At 43.2% G+C, this 15,715-nt stretch overlaps 1 protein-coding gene across 1 annotated transcript in view; it reads left to right on the top strand.

Annotated features, from left to right (window-relative positions):
- The first annotated feature begins 500 nt into the window (after window positions 1–500).
- Window positions 501–15,715, top strand: part of LOC139351246 (protein Dok-7-like) — a 34,588-nt gene continuing 19,373 nt past the window's right edge. The window contains exons 1-6 of the mRNA XM_070993048.1: window positions 501–640; window positions 746–791; window positions 2,036–2,266; window positions 4,894–5,094; window positions 10,482–10,601; window positions 15,371–15,469. Of these exons, the coding sequence (XP_070849149.1) occupies window positions 587–640; window positions 746–791; window positions 2,036–2,266; window positions 4,894–5,094; window positions 10,482–10,601; window positions 15,371–15,469 (751 nt within the window). The 5' untranslated portion in view covers window positions 501–586. The remainder of the gene's footprint in view (window positions 641–745; window positions 792–2,035; window positions 2,267–4,893; window positions 5,095–10,481; window positions 10,602–15,370; window positions 15,470–15,715) is intronic.

The raw sequence follows: 15,715 nt of genomic DNA, 5'->3' as shown, positions 1-15,715 counted from the left end.
TCAAGGAGCATTTACTGGCTTTATGAACTGTGTGGAGTTAGGTCAGCCATCATGGGGATGGATCTGATGACACGTGAGCTCAGTACTTTTAAGAATTGTTCTTAAAGTTCATTCACGACGGTTAAAAAACAAAACAAAACAAAAAAACATTTGTACAACCGTGAAAAATGTTTTTTTTTTTTTAGTATAAAAAAACCTTCAAATATATAAATATGTAGAACTTTTAATTTAAGTTCAAACTTCTGCAATACCTGAATATGTTTCAAACACACATATTATCACACGTTTTCTGATAACAACAATAACAACGCGCATGCTTCTTAATTTCCGGAAATACAAATTACACGCGGTATTGGGGTCACGTGACTGTATCGTCCAGTAGTTTAAGTGTAAACCGGCCCAGGTGGCGGCGGCAGGGTCGTCAGGCTCGTGTACAGACAGACAGACAGTGAGACAGTGGTCGTGCCACTTTCCATGTGCCTTGCTGGGGGCGAGTTTGCGCCCCTCAAGCACAGAGAGCAGCTATTTTGAAAGTGACCCCTCATTCAGGCAGCGACTGTGCAGCTGTCAGGAACCATGACTGAAGATGACGGATTCTGTTGTCGTGGAGGGATACGCCAGACTCCGAGATGGAAAAAAGGTGTTTAGCTCGACTAAATTTGGTGACGGATACGGCAGAAGTACAGCGGCGCACTTTCACCTGTGCTTAAAAAAAGTTTCTTTCTGCTTTTGCTCTCTTCCACAGTGGAAAACTAGGTGGCTGGTCCTTCGCAAGCCGTCGCCTGTAGCAGGTAAAGAGCACCGACTGTCACCGGTCAGTTCGTCGCTGCGGCCGACGCGGAGTTTTGGCGCATGCTAGCTGCGCCACATCGGGCGCTCTCGTGCGTGTGTTTTCCAGGTTCATGGACCCTCCTGTCTTCATGAGGCCTGGTTTGTGTTCGTATAAGCAGAACTTGGGCCTTATATCAAGTTAAAAAAAAACCGATGTAGAGCCGGTGAAGTAAAGTTCAGAAAGAGTTTCAAAGCCCTGATAAACCCGTCACAAAACTCCGCATAAAAAATGCAGTATTTTATGAATGTGGAGAAAAAGTTTGTTTTTCAAAGCAGGAAGTGCTTTTTAGAAAAAGTACTTTTAAAGTGCAAATGTTGCCCACAGTTCGGCTTGAAAGGGGTTAAAATTCATTCATTCATGTGATTTAATTGTGCCTTCATTTGTAACTTTGAAGTTGTCTGCTTTGAGTCTGCACTCAGGTGTTCAGTGTTTTTGTGTAACTTCACTGTTGATATAGTGTAAGCACGTGTCGTTTCTGTTTTTCAAGGTTACAAAAGGCCAACATGCAAACACAGGCTTTGAAAATATTTCTGAACATAATTTCATGAGCTTACACTCTTATTGACCCTCATTTGTGCCCATCCTCAATGTCAATGTGCTGAAGGCTGATAGTCTGAGCCCTGCTGTATTTATAGATGCTCCATGAATGCAGTGAAGTTTTTATTCAGTCTCATTTACTGAGGAGGAGTTTTTTTGTATTTTATGAATAAGATGCTAGGCTTCAGGGTGATGATGTAGCCGTATTGAGTTACACAGAAACATTTCTGCTGCTGGACGGCTTAACATGCTCCACAGGTTAGACTGAGGCTGAGAGCTGCTCCTCTTCAGATCTTACATGTCAGTGTTATCACAGCTGTCTGCGCTCATGCCTCAGTTATGTGGGTTGAGAGGTGTGTGTGTGTGTGTGTGTGCTCATCCCTCTCCTTCACACACACACACGCTGTCTTGTTTTGTCAGTTGACACTGATTGTTTGATGGTGCCAAAAGAGTAGAGGGCACAACAACAGCTACTGTGTGTCGGAATGCATCTTATTAGTGTTTAATTAATTAAGGGTTTTAACTGTGTTTCCAGTTATTTTCAAGGAACTGTTGCATCGAAAATAATACAAAACTGTAGTACTTAAGAACAGACTCTCTTTGACACATGATGTCTGTGTTTTCATGCTTTTGTTGTGTCTCATAACGACTGTCTGACCCCTCCAGATTGCCTCGTACTGCTGGTTTTTAAAGACAAGTCTGAGAAGGTGCAGGGCAACAAGGAGAGAGCCAGTGTCACCTTGGAGGAGATCTGCGGTCTGGAAGCGGGACAGTGGTATGAAGGTGTGGCTTTTACTCTGGCCGTCCTCTGCCTGAACCAGGCTGCTCTGCTGGGCTTCGACAGCAAGGAGGCCGTGCAGGCGTGGGACGCCCGCCTGCGCTACAGCCTCGGAGAAGGTGAGGAGATCTGCCGATACCGACGCCTCCGTCTCCATGTTTTGTTCTGGTGTTTTCACTTCCAGAGATTTTTTATTAAAAGTTTCCAAGAAATGTGAACTGCTTAAAATTTTGGGGCCATCCTCAACAACTAGATTAGTTAATCCATCATGCTGGCAGGCTTCAATACAGTCTGTTGCCTTGCAGGAAGAATATTCAACAGCCTGTGGGACACGGCAGCAAATCTGTCACCTGGAGGTTTGATTTTTGATTAGGGAACGGTCAATAAGGTCTGGTCAGCCTAAGGAGGAAGGGTCAGCGGTTCATGGATATAGCCAGGACCTGATTTCGGAAAGAATTACAGGCGATCAGAACAATCTTGAATTCAGTTTGCTGTTTCACCTGCAGCAAGGGAAGTGAAGGCAGGACGCAGGTTAAGAGTCTCCCTGCAGCATTTAGGAAAAGGTGCAGCAGCTTCTTGACTTATCGGAGCAAGGGGCCAACACCATGCAGAAATCCAGCCAGGGTGAAACAGAGGCATGAAAAATAGACCTGTAAATCAAGACGAGGCATCTGTGATTTAAAAAAAAAAAAAAAAAAAACACATGTAAAAACTAAAAGTGATTAAAAAACAGTTTTAATGGAGATGCAGTCCAAACGCACGACATCAACAGGAGTTATAACACAATAACTGACATTTTATCAGCTTTCTGCTTGTATTTGAGTTGAGATGAACCCAGATTTACACTACAACAGATCACCCCCCCCCAAAAAAAAACTAAGTATGACATCATCCTATCACATGCCTCTGCTTCGTCCTTCTCACCTAAAACCGATTGGTTTGCATCGTGATGAGGTTTAATGATAAAGATCTTTTAGCAGATCACATGCACACTTTTAATTGGCAGGGAGGGTCATTGTAAAACTTTTTTTTTTAAGTTCATTACAAGTTTTTTGCCTCTCAGAATGACAACATGATGAGAATTATTGTCGCGGTATTCATTTTTGTTCATATCGCCATGCTCCACGAGTTTCCGACATCATAGAATTACACGTTGATTTATGGCCAAGTGTCGAGACTCGTCTGCTGTGTGGATCTGTTATATAAGTTATACAAGTGACAAACAAATAGGGGCTATTAATAGTGTTGGACTGTCCAGCTGGGGCCTGGAGTCACTAATGACAGTGTCATTATTGTGTGGAGGAGAGCGTGGGGCTAAAGACAAACTGCAGTTGACGAATTGTAAAAAACAGCTGTTGCCTCCAATCTGGCGTGCGTGCATGTGAAAACATACGTGTGCGCTTGCTCGTATGGATGCACCTGTGTCTGTGCAGGCTTGCATGTGTGTTGTGAGAGCGCTAGATAATGGTGTTTGTGGCCCAGTGTTTAATGTCACAGAGTGGAGTGTGTCCAAGCCTCCAGAAATGTCACCTGCCAGCCTGTGGGCTGAGGGCCACGGTGTGCAGAGCTTTTGTTATGAATCTTTCTTAACCCGAGTGGTGACGTGACACAGCTGGCCAGCACTCCCTCATCATCGCCTCCATCAATCTCACCTGGCGAAGCTTGTTCAGCACAGCGTGTCTTTGGTTGAGTGCTGCTGAGGAGCTCCACAAGTTCCACAAACTCACAGGCAGAAACGACTGCTCATACGTCCAGTTTTCCTCTTATTAGCAACAATGCAGAGACTCCGTTACAGATGTTTCATGGCAGGATTTGACTGATCGCGCTGGGCTTCAGATCTGAGCCGGCCGTGTTTAGAGCTCAGCTTACTGATTTCATTCTGTGTGTGCAGCTTTTTCTCCTTTTTATTGGTGAATGAAGTAATCATTATGTAAGTGCACAGTGTTTTCTGTCCGCTGTCAGGCCTGACTGCAGCTATTTTCAACTTGGACTCTTCTCCTTCATGTTGATGGATTGTTTGTTTACTGAACTAGCTGCTTAAATCTTGATTGTGAAAGTGCAGCTCTTGAGTGCAGTGCGGTCGCACAGAGGACCATTAAACTTAAAAACATGTCTATCGGCGTAACAATGCTCATGCCAATGACATGTTGACACTTTGAGCAATACTTAGGTTACTCATGTAAACCTACCACCAGCAGAAAGTTAGCCCTTTTCAGCATAAATACTGGAAACAAGGGGAAACAGCTAGCGTGGCCATGTCCACGAAATAAAATCTGCCTACCAGCAGCTGTGAAGTTTGCTTATCAACATGTTGTATCTTGTGTGTTTAATCCATACAACAAACAGAGTAAAGAGGTTTTACAGGCATTATGTGCCAGACCTTTTCCTGGCCGGGCACATTGACATCCTGTGAGCAACGTTTTGGTCAGATAGCTGTTTGTCTGTTTCCAGGCCAGTGGTCAACGGCTCACATCCTCCATCCCACCGTTTTAATTGATCATTAACAGTGATAGTTGAAGCAGCTAAGCAACTAAAACCGGATCCAAGTTGAACCTGAGGGAAGTGAAGGTCAGCACAATAGCATCAGCAAACACTTGTTTATTTTAAATCATAACCATTCAACTTGCTCTCACGCAGCATTTCCCCCGTCATCCTCCAGTAGCAGCTCTGTGGATTGTTGGATTGTGCTTGCAGTTTCGGTCGTTGGCCTTTCTTCATTGCGCTGCTGCTTTCCATGTTTGCTCAGTTCACAGATTCAGTGTTGGAGTCTTACCAGGGACCAAGTTGGAGAGTGGACCCGCAACGCTTCATTTGTGCAACAACTTACTGGCTCTGGCCCGGGACGTCCCCCCTGTTATTATCGGCCACTGGAACCTTCCAGACCTGCGCAGATATGGGCCCGTACCCAACGGATTTGTGTTCGAGGGAGGAACAAGATGCGGTTACTGTAAGTTTATTGCTTTTTGGGTTGTCTTCATGCTGCATTTGGATGTGTTTAGTTTGGGTAAATTGGCTGTTTAGCTATTTGTGGCTCAGTAAACTGATATTTTGTGTTGTGGCAGACGATTCTTAGATAATTGGTGATTAGACTGAAACAGCACACTTGTGTTTTGGGAAGCGTGAGGGCGACTGAAGGAACTATAAAACAGCTCCGAGACGAATGAGCATCGGGCATTTAGTAAATTTAGTTAAGAGATTCAATACCAACAATAGCAGTGAGTGGTTGGCAAAATGAGAGGATTAGAAAACAGAACATCAACAGCGAAATGAAGACAGAGAAACAAAAGATTAAAGTAAGTAAACAGAAATCACAGTCGGAGAGTGAAAATCAAACAAGTTTAAGAAAAGACAACGTTAAACACGGTCTGTCTTCGCCGTCTCATGACAATAATGACTCTTGAGTAAAATTGGGTTGCATCATTAGAAGCTGATAGCTCATTAAATCTCTATCTGTTTCCCTTATGTCTTTCTCAAACAGACCAAATAATCACCGGCTGTGATTCAAGATGATTCATATGTAGCTTTTATTCCACAGTGCATGAGAAAGAGAGGCTCCTTCGCACTGATCACCGTCCCAGTACAATAACATCATGTGCAGCTCTGAATCAAACGAATGCCCTCCACTGACTTCAGTGTCCTTTCTGTCAGGGGCAGCTTTCATGGCTCACTGAGGTCCAATTTAGGGAAATCTGGATGCCACAGCCTGCAATTATGTTTTTGACCAGTGTTATCCAAACTTTTATACCCCACACAGCCTGATGTTGGCTTCAAGTGCCCCTGGTGGATCTGTGGCTCCACATGTGAATCCACACAAGTCAGTGTGGTCCTGGAGTCATTGATGTGTAGGCTCGGTCTCTTTGTTCATACTCTTACCGCTCGCAGGAGCAGGCAGTTTCAGGCATATATCCATTCTGGTTTGACATCTCTACTTCAAAGGGAAATATCTTGTTTTTTGACAAAATATATAAAAGACATTTCATCTGGTTTCAAGCTGGTTTGTCTTAAATTGTCTTAATGGGAAAGTATATCTTAAAGCTTGAAACTAGAATTACTAGACTGACAAGTAGTTTTGTTGTTTGCTTTGTTGAAGTCAGAATTTCTTATTTCAAGCAGCTTTTCATCTCCACGTATTAAGAACAGGCATCGTTTTTAAGCTAAAGCTCCTTCGAGACTAGATATTTTTACTTGTTTTCAAAATGTTAGCATGTGTAATCTTCCTGTTCTGTTGGCAGATGAATATACTTGTTGTAAATGATATTTCCTCAGTGTTGCTGCTTTTTTCCCCCCTTGTTTTTGAGAGTTTTAACTGTGTGCTAGCTACTTTTCATGCCCACGGTGTTGAGGTGGAACATGTGACTCATTTGGGAAACTGAAGCAGATCCTGTGCAGTCGGCCTTTCACGGCAGGCAGTTTGCTGGTTGTTGTGATGTGACACATACTTAAGATCAAACTTTGTAGTCCTATGTTGGTATTTTCCTCCTAAAAAGAGTTTTGTGGATGTTTTTATTAGCTGCTCCACAGTCTCTCCAGGTGTATGTGGTATGGAATCACTATTTTAGATAATGAAGTGCTTTAGCTCTGTAGCAACTGTTTGGGGGAGGCTTTCCATCAGCCTGACAGTGCACCAGTGAACAAATCCAGATCCTTAAAGAAATTGCTTGCAGAGTTTGTTGTTTTTGACTTTGATGAACGTGACCCCATCCACCTCTGGATTAACCTTATTGCTCAACAAGTCGTGTCCGAGCTCACTCGTCAGGCTGAGTGGGAGCAAATCCCTTGTTTCAAAATGTTGTGGAGAGATTCGTGAACACGGTGCTGGAGTGAGATGTTTAACAATCGCACATGAGTGTAATGCGTTGGGATGTCCACACACTTGTTTGTAATGTGGGTGTAATTAAATCCAAATATTAGTAATTAAATGAAATAGTAGGCCGTTATTGGTAATTCGATTCACCTACATGAGTCATGGGATGCGTATGATGTTGAAGTAAACAGTTTTTCACTTGTTCTCCAGAAAAAAAGAAAAAAAACAAACAGCTGCTTCGTGACAACAAGAAACCTGCTGGAGGAAAATTATTCAGTCTGTGCGGGATCACCCCCGCTGTGCCTGAAATTCAACATCATGCGTCACTCCAGAGAGGTTGTTTTTGAGAAAACAAGCTGCGTTTGTGTGTCTGTGATAAGGTGCGCCACAGTTTACAGCCTCCAATAGACATGAAACCATTAAAGAAGAGATGAGTGTATGTCAACACCTGGAGGGGACGGAGACACGAGGGGAACGCCAGAGACCTCCGAGCGCTGTGGACACACGATGACCTCGCGGGAAACTGGACACTTAAGAATGTGATGTGTGATTTATTTAGCTCCATTAAATCTTCAGCAGTGGATCTCACATAATATGGAAACAGTCTGACGTCATTTATGCTTTAATGTGCAAAAAAGGGAAAGTGTGTGTGAACATGAAGGTGCGTCTGAACGTGTGTGTGTGTATTTGTGTGTGTGTGTTGAAGGGCGTGCATTCCTGTGACATGTAATCTCAGCACAGTTTATCCACAGCACAGGGAGAGCTGGTGTAACCGTGTTGGTCCTCACACGTCTGCTTGAAGCAGCTGTAGAACTGTGAGCTGCATTTGTCCGACCTTTTGTTCATGTCCCGCTTGGTAGTTTATCCTCGAGGTTTCTAGTTTTTCACTCACCAGCGTGAGCCAAGTCGCCAAGGTGTGACAGAGGAGAAGTGTTTAGAGACTCTGATGGGCATTGATAGATGAAAATGAACAGGTTGGATTGATACTTCGTTAATCCCAGCGGGAAACTGCCGCGTCACAGCAGGGACGTCAAACACGAGTCATTAAATAAAATGAACAACAGGGGGCGCTCAAAGAGGTCGACAAGGAAACAATAATATAAATACTTGACTAAAAACTGAGCTAACGCTAACAACTAGATTAGCAGTTAATCTGATAAATTTGAATATTTGCTGCCTTTCTTCACATCATCTTAAATACTGAATATTGTTTATTAAATATCTTTTCATTTTGGATAAATTCAACGAATTTGAAGACATCGCTTTGGGCTCTGAGAATTTGTGTGTAACTATGCTCTAACATTTTATAGACCAAATGATTCATTTATTCACTGAAACAATTACCGCATTAATGGTAATTGAAGAGAACATGTTAGCTGCGGACCCATTTGGCATACCGTTTAATTTCTTGACTAATCAGAATGACATGTCCTCAGGACAGCACATAAAGATCTTAAAGCTGCATTAATTTATAGCTTTGCATTAACAATGGATCAAATGACTGTATGTAATATGAGCTGTCACTCAGCTCCGCTCTCGAGGAGATTTTTAACACCATTCAGTTCATTGTTTGTTTTGTGGCCCCCAGCTCCACTGATCTCATCGACCCTATCTCCAGATGCAGCTAATGAACCAGATATTTCCCTCCGGGGCTGGTAGAGGCTGAAATATAGAGCCAAAAAGGAGATTAAATAGTGGACAAACACAACTCCAAATGAATGCTAATGTTTCCGGACATGTGAAAAGAAAAAAGTTGGCAAGCATCTTTTAAAATGATAAGATTTCAGTGTTGTTTCTAGCTTGTCGTGCTGCTTTAACAAACAGCTCAGCAGTCTTAATGTTGCTGTATTTTAGGGGAGCTGAAGCAGACATTGTTAAAACGTGTATCAGTGAAGTTGCTAAAGAAAGTGTATCTCTGAGGGAAGTTTGCTGTGACTGCGGTGACTTTGCTGCTGTAGGAATAAAAAGGCCAGCCTGAGCTCTGAGTGAAGTTTCAAGCTAATTTACACTTCCCACATACCGAACACGATTTAATATATTCTTTTGCTTTGTATGGATGCCGTGTGTTATCTCTTTTTAGAGGAGAGACCAGAATGGTCCACTTGGGCTGTTTTTGTTCCTACACAGAATCTTTATCAGGTTGTAAACTGCCACCTGTTCTTTGTTTGGTTTGGTTTTTTTGTCTGTACTCTAGCTTTTGGCAGTGCACCTGATGTTCAGTCACCTGCAACCAAAAGTGCGGCCCGAGTACATGTTGACCTCAAAAAAGAAAACATTTGCTGAAATTAAACTCAGCCTCGGAGTCCAAGCTAAGCAGATGAGACGCTTCTTAATCAGAGCCATATCGTGACAGCTCTAAACACGCCATACATCTTTAATTTCGACTGGTGCAGACATTTGAGCAGACTTTGCTGCTGACCTTTGACCTCGCTCACAGCCAGGGGAGTGTTGGGAATGTTATTGAGGCCTGCCTTGACATGGGTGGTCCCAGGGACGGGGCGACATAACGACCCTTTATTGGTGACGCCTTGTAATGGACGGCCATTTGTATCATCAGAGGGAGGTCAGGACACCACTGAGGAGCAGGACCTCTTAACCTTCATGTTATTACATCGCCTTTGATGACGTTCTAGGTGGATGTCAAAGACTAAGTGGGAGCAGTAAAGAGGAAATTAGATTTCTTGCGACTTAATATGAAATCTATAAGGGCGGCCACAACCAGGGCCGAGTATCAAACCTCTGTAAGTGAACAAAACGTGAACAGGTATCAGAAGAGTTTAAAAAGCCATCATGTACTGAGCGTTAGCACTGACTTCTTGGTCAGACGTGTACTCTCATGTAGTCCCTGTTTTCAGCAAAGTTGTTTTATGACTGCGCCCAGTAAGCAGCTGCTTCTTTGAAATGATTTTATAGAAAAACGTGTCTGTATTTCCCAAAGAAAGGTAGCATGAAAGATCTTTTTGGTATGGAGAGAATGATAAGTACTAACTGTCTCAACGAGAACTCATTTTTGATTAATGATTTGTCATTTTTAGGTTGGTGGGTTCATTGGTTCATTGGCATTACAGCTTTCCCCTGACTTTTTATTCAACGCCATCATCAGATTGTCCAGCGCTTTGCTTTATGACCACAGTTACAAAACTAATGGCAATCCCATCAGCCTCAGCTGTACTTTCTGTTTCAGGCTAATTAGCAAGTGTTAGCTTGCAAATTAGCTTAACTAACATGATGAACATGTCACATCATTGCGAGCATGGTGATGTTTGCAACTTTTTCTGGTTTCAGCTTCTCAATTTTGAGCATTTTCTGCTTTTCTTTGACTTGTGTTCAGACCTTCTCTTCCTTTAGAAAATGGTAACAAACAAATGAATTGATTGATGATTAAAATGATTGCTAGTAGCAGCCACACCAGCTTTCGATCATGTTACAGTACAGTGCATTTCTAGTCATTACGGTTTATTTGGTCTGGCTGTGGATATTTCAGTGCTGCGGAAAATAACATTACACTAATAAAGGTCTGCTTTCTACAGGGGCCGGTGTTTTCTTGCTCGCGTCTGCTGAGAGCGAGCAGATCAGCTTTCTGTTCGACTGCATCGTCAGAGGCATCTCCCCCACCAGAGGCCCTTTTGGACTGCGGCCAGTTTTGCCAGGTCAGTACCAGAGGTGTTTAAAGCTGCTTCGCTGGAAAACCAACGGCGCTCAAGAGAGGCGAAGTTTAGTTTTGAAGACTATTATTTAAAGAGAGAAGATGGATCTCTGCGTGATGCTTATTTGTATAATTAACAGCCGGGCTGTTGCTGAGGAGTGTGAGCAAACACTTAAGTCGACACCGGCCATTTAAAGTGCAGCAGACCCTGCACGGCCCCCCTCCTGTGCCTCCAGGGATTTATCATAGCTGTTAGGTGCGCTGCCTTCCTGGAATCCAGCCATTTTTGGCAGAATGAGTCAGAGGATTCCTCCGTGGATGGATGTGCTTTGATGTGACCAAATTATGACTGACAGCTGTTTTTTACGTAATTGGATAATCCTCTCAAGCAATTTATAGTTTTAGTCAAACATCCTAACCCCTGACTTAAGTGTACCTTGATGAAATGTAAAGCGTAGGGTCACCTCAAACATCAGTAAGAGGATAACTACTGTACTAACTGTGACTATGGCAGCAAATTCAATTGTAGTCTATGTATAGTTGAGGGTGTCGTGCTACTGCTGGGAGAACTGGGCCGAGATCCAAATAGCCATTAGTGGTTTTTTACTATCATTACAGCAGGGCAGGATTTCAATTTGCCATTGATGTCGAGCACGCTTGGAAAATGATAGACCTAATATGTGACCAGCATGATCTCCATCTGTGAATATTTGAAAGCTAAAGGAAATCAAGCTTTTTAAAGAGTTGATAGGGTGGAATATTGCCGTTCGCCTGCAGCAGTGAGGTTCGTCTGAATAATGAGCTCTGAGCTCCAACATGTCCGCCCTCTGCTCTTCTGCGCTCCCCTTCTTCTGCCACTCATTGTGAAAACTTGGCAGTACTTGCTTAGTTTCTTTGCTAAAACTGTTTATTTTCCAATGCACAACTTATTTTTGTGAAATAACATCAGCAGCTATTGTTTGAAATCGATTAAAAAAAGCAATTAATCCACAACAGTTTTGCTAATTGATTAACTTTATCTGGTTCCTGCTTCTCAGTTGTGAAGATTTGCTGCTTTTCTTTGCCTTATGCAACAAGGAGCTTCATATTTGTGGGGTTGGACTGTGACAAGCAATTTGAAGACCTCAGTGTGGGCTCTGTTTGGCATGTTTCACAATTCAGTTTATTTATAAAAATGTTCCTCTTCGGCTTTCAGACTGTCCCACCTCTCAACTTAACAATGAGTCAATGCCTCAGTGTGAAAGGGATCAATCATAGTGTTTTGGTGTCTTTGGGATCGTTGTTTTGGTGTCACCGCTCTCATCAGTGTGGTTTTTGGGCGTAGCAGGCAGTTGCTTTCCAAAGCTCTGAACTGCCTGTGCACCACCCGCTCAGCACCAAACAACAGGCAGGCAAAGTTAGCGACGAGCTAGCGAACATGGTGGAGCGTTTAGCAGCTGAAGACACAGACAGTTCTCTGTGGAGTTGATGGGGACCAAAACTGTAAGGCGATAATGTTAATGTTGTGTTTACAGCTTACTTCTGTTGCCCCCAAATTACATAAAAAAAGTTATTTCTGGTTTAAATTGAAAATGAGCTCAAACCTGTAGCTCTTGCTAAGGCTCACACATACAGTACTTTTGTATCTTCAGACTGTCTCCCTCTGCTGTATGCTATCCAAAATAACAGAAATAGTAGAAATTGTCTCTCATGCAAGACTCCTTGTACCTTATTTGTGTGGCTTATCCTTCACATTTGGATGCAAGATCTAATTTTACTATAGCCGTTGAACATTATCTGCTCGCCCGCTGTTCACTTTAACACCTTCAGTTTTCCACACTAGCGGTTTTAACATTTTCTCTCACCCAGTGTGCAACTTAACAGGAAATGTGGACCGGGCAGCTGTGGGGGTCTCGTGGATATTCTGGTTTTCACACATCTTGCCGCCCAATCACAGGTTGAGCTCATACTCCTATTATTGTGGTGCGTAGTAGAATAAATAGCAGGGAGGATGTCGGAGGGAGAGCATGGGGTCAAAGTCACAGTTCACACAAGTAGAGCAGCCAAAGCCTCCTAATCACTCCGGGCATGTATGTAACCTCATCCACAGGATTCCACTGCTGCCTCCCCCACTTCATTTCATACTCGGTCACCCACCGCTCCACTCTCCCCTCGCTCTCATTTTCTACTCTTTTCCTATCTGCAGCCCTTAATTGTGTCTCTCGTCCTCACTTGTGGTTCACCTCTCAGTCCTTGTCTGTGCCGTGTCCTGCTGAGCTCCTGACTGAATGTCTCCACCTCTGTTTTGATTAATTGCTGTTATGTTCCGAGGCTCACTTATCTGTTTGTCACCCTTGCGTGCCGTACAGTTTCCACCTCTCTGCCTTTCGCTGTGCTGCTGTCTGTTTGTCTCCAGGATACGCTTTATGGTCCGAGGGGCAGTTTAAACTTAGATTACTGCAACGTTTGTCTAGAAAAATTGCCAGATGAAGAATGTAATCTATCCGCCTAATGGGAGAGAAAATATAAGATTGCAATGGTTGCTTCAAGTGGTAAATGTAACTCAGCGGCAAGTTAGACTTACCTGGCTTTACCAACACGTGAAGAATCAGTTAGATTGAAGAGAATTATGTCATTTTTATCCTTCAGATTGGTACAGATTAAACAAGATTTAACACGTTGGGCAGGTTTTGTTTCCTTCGGACCAAGCCAGGCTACTTGTTTCCCCTATGTTTTCAGTTGTTATGCTAAGCTAAGCTAACCTGCTGCTGGCTGTAGCTTCATATTAAGCATGCAGATCAATCACCACTAAGATTTTTAAAATCTGACCACAATAAACTTTACGACTGGTTATCACAGTCTTTCCTGCATTAAGTGCGGTAAGCCATTTATTTAGCTTTGATTCCTTATCTCGTGGAAGTAGACACACACATTTTTCAAGCCTGTGTTCAGCTCACAGCCACCTCTGACCAAATTAGGATTTTCTGGCTACTGTATCTGTCAAAGGGGAGGAGGCGTTAGTGGAGCTTGCCACGGGATGAGCATGCCACGAAAATACAGCGTGTGATAGGCTGCGACACCTGTTAGTCAAGCAGATATTACCCAAGACACACTCCGTTTTGATCTCTTTGGCCGCGCTCCATGTGGTCGCGCTGGCGTGCCGCTCGTTACATAGCGACATTGGCAGGGAAAGCTGCTTAAATGGAGTGCAGATGGCATGTGAGGCGGCAGGTATGATGTGAATCTCTATCAGCTGATAATCAAACCGCAGCAGGTAGTGGAGACACTGTGGTAAACTATAATTTTCTCATAGCTTGTAAGTGTTGGCAGGGGCAGCGCAATGCCTGCTTTATTTGGATGGAGCCATGACAAGCTATGTGAAATATGTCAGTTATATCAGTTAGTGTTGAGTTACGATGCTGCTGGTACACAAACAGCCTTTGATTCGTAAAAAGCTTCGTGGCACCACACCAGTGCAGAACTGCCATCATTAAAAAGAAAAAAACTGAAAAGGAAACATGTTTTCATTGGGACAAAAAACACCTAGTTATAATGAGAAAACAGTTATTTTAATTAGAACAGTTCAAACACTGTATTAAATGTCACCATGACAAATATGAAGTGTAGTTTTTAATCTTAGCTTGAGCTCAACTCTAAACTAGACTGCAGTGGGTAGTTTGTCTTGGGCCAGATACATTTCCTGAAAATGTAAAGTCACACATCTTTGGCTCTTATATTGCAGTGCTGCACATGAATTTTTCAGCAGGGAAAGGGAGAAATCTGTGCTGCCTCATGTCTGGATCTTGTGCTTGTTGGTACACAGCAGGACAAAGAGCTGTAGTCTTACAGTTTGAGATCGAAGTCGAACAGGAAGTCAAGTGAAATTTAATCTAAAAGCTGAATGATGGTATGAGCATTTGAAATGTTTTCTCTTTGTTTGCATTAAGACTGCATTAGGAGGCCAAATTCATTTCTTTTAACGTTCATCGATTAGGATTCTTGACGGCACTGTCACATAATCAAACTTTCAGCAGGGCGTATGTGGCTCTTGAAGGTTTTATGATAAATACCATTTAGACATACAGCTTTTTTTTTTGAGATGGGATATTCAAGGAGCTTTTTGTCATCAACCAGATCGATCTATGAGTTTGTCCCAGTCTATTATTTTTTCAATTTGTCATATACCGTAAGTCAGTATGTCATGTATAGAATATGATCTCAGCCATTTGCAGACCTCTGGTGCATTTACCACATCACAGTTTCAGGCTCTGATAGATAAAAACAATCGATGCAGTGTTACAGTTGACCTTGGATGGTCTAAGGTACATTAGATCCTTGAACAGCACCAACAGTCTTTAGCCGCTAGCAGCAGGGTGCGTACCAACAGAACCACGTGGCAGCGCTATTAATAAACCCTGTAGTGTTGCACAAATACTGCAAGGTGTTCCCCCATGTGACCCTTTCCTGGGCTCGTGCTCGCAGACCAGCTAATAGTACGCAACACTCCTGCCACACTGATTGTTAGCTGTTCTTCTCACTTGCATCCTGCGGCTAACATTTGATTCCACAGAAAGATGAGCGAGACTCTCGTGGTTTAAAGTGTCCCGTCTTTTTTCTCTGGAGTAGCAGGATGTGTTTTCACAGCTGCGTCCGTGTCACCGCAGTGCGGAACGCTCAGCTGCGTCACATTTGATCCCGCGTCTCGGCGACGGCGGCAAGACTCACTAAACTTACCTTGTCGTCACTTGTTAGTTTGATGACTGCAGCGTGCGCTTCGGATGCTCTGTCTTACAGACCCCAGCTCCAGTCAGACGAATTCGGAGGAGAGGCTGAACCACGAGGCCCAGGAGCTGGAGAAGAGACTGAGCATGCTCTCTCACAGGAGCAGCACAGGTAGAGCCACGCGGCCGTAATGCTGTGCTCAGATCCAGAGTAGGAAGGAAAAAAGTGTGAAAATGCAGCTCCAAGTTTGCAAATCTTCCTACTCTGAATGTCTGTCTTTCTTCACACACTCATCTCAAAGCATCCTCTTCCCCACCAAAGAGTAGAAATGGTACATTGGATTTTCATAATGCTGTACTTAGATTTGAGAATTTGACATTAACCACACAGGTGATTTATTATTTCTATTATGTGATG

Source organism: Chaetodon trifascialis, chromosome 23 (genome assembly GCF_039877785.1).
Source record: "Chaetodon trifascialis isolate fChaTrf1 chromosome 23, fChaTrf1.hap1, whole genome shotgun sequence".
Taxonomy (NCBI): Eukaryota; Metazoa; Chordata; class Actinopteri; order Chaetodontiformes; family Chaetodontidae; genus Chaetodon; species Chaetodon trifascialis.
The sequence above is the reverse complement of the archived record's forward strand: the minus strand, read 5'-3'. Positions and strand labels throughout refer to the sequence as shown.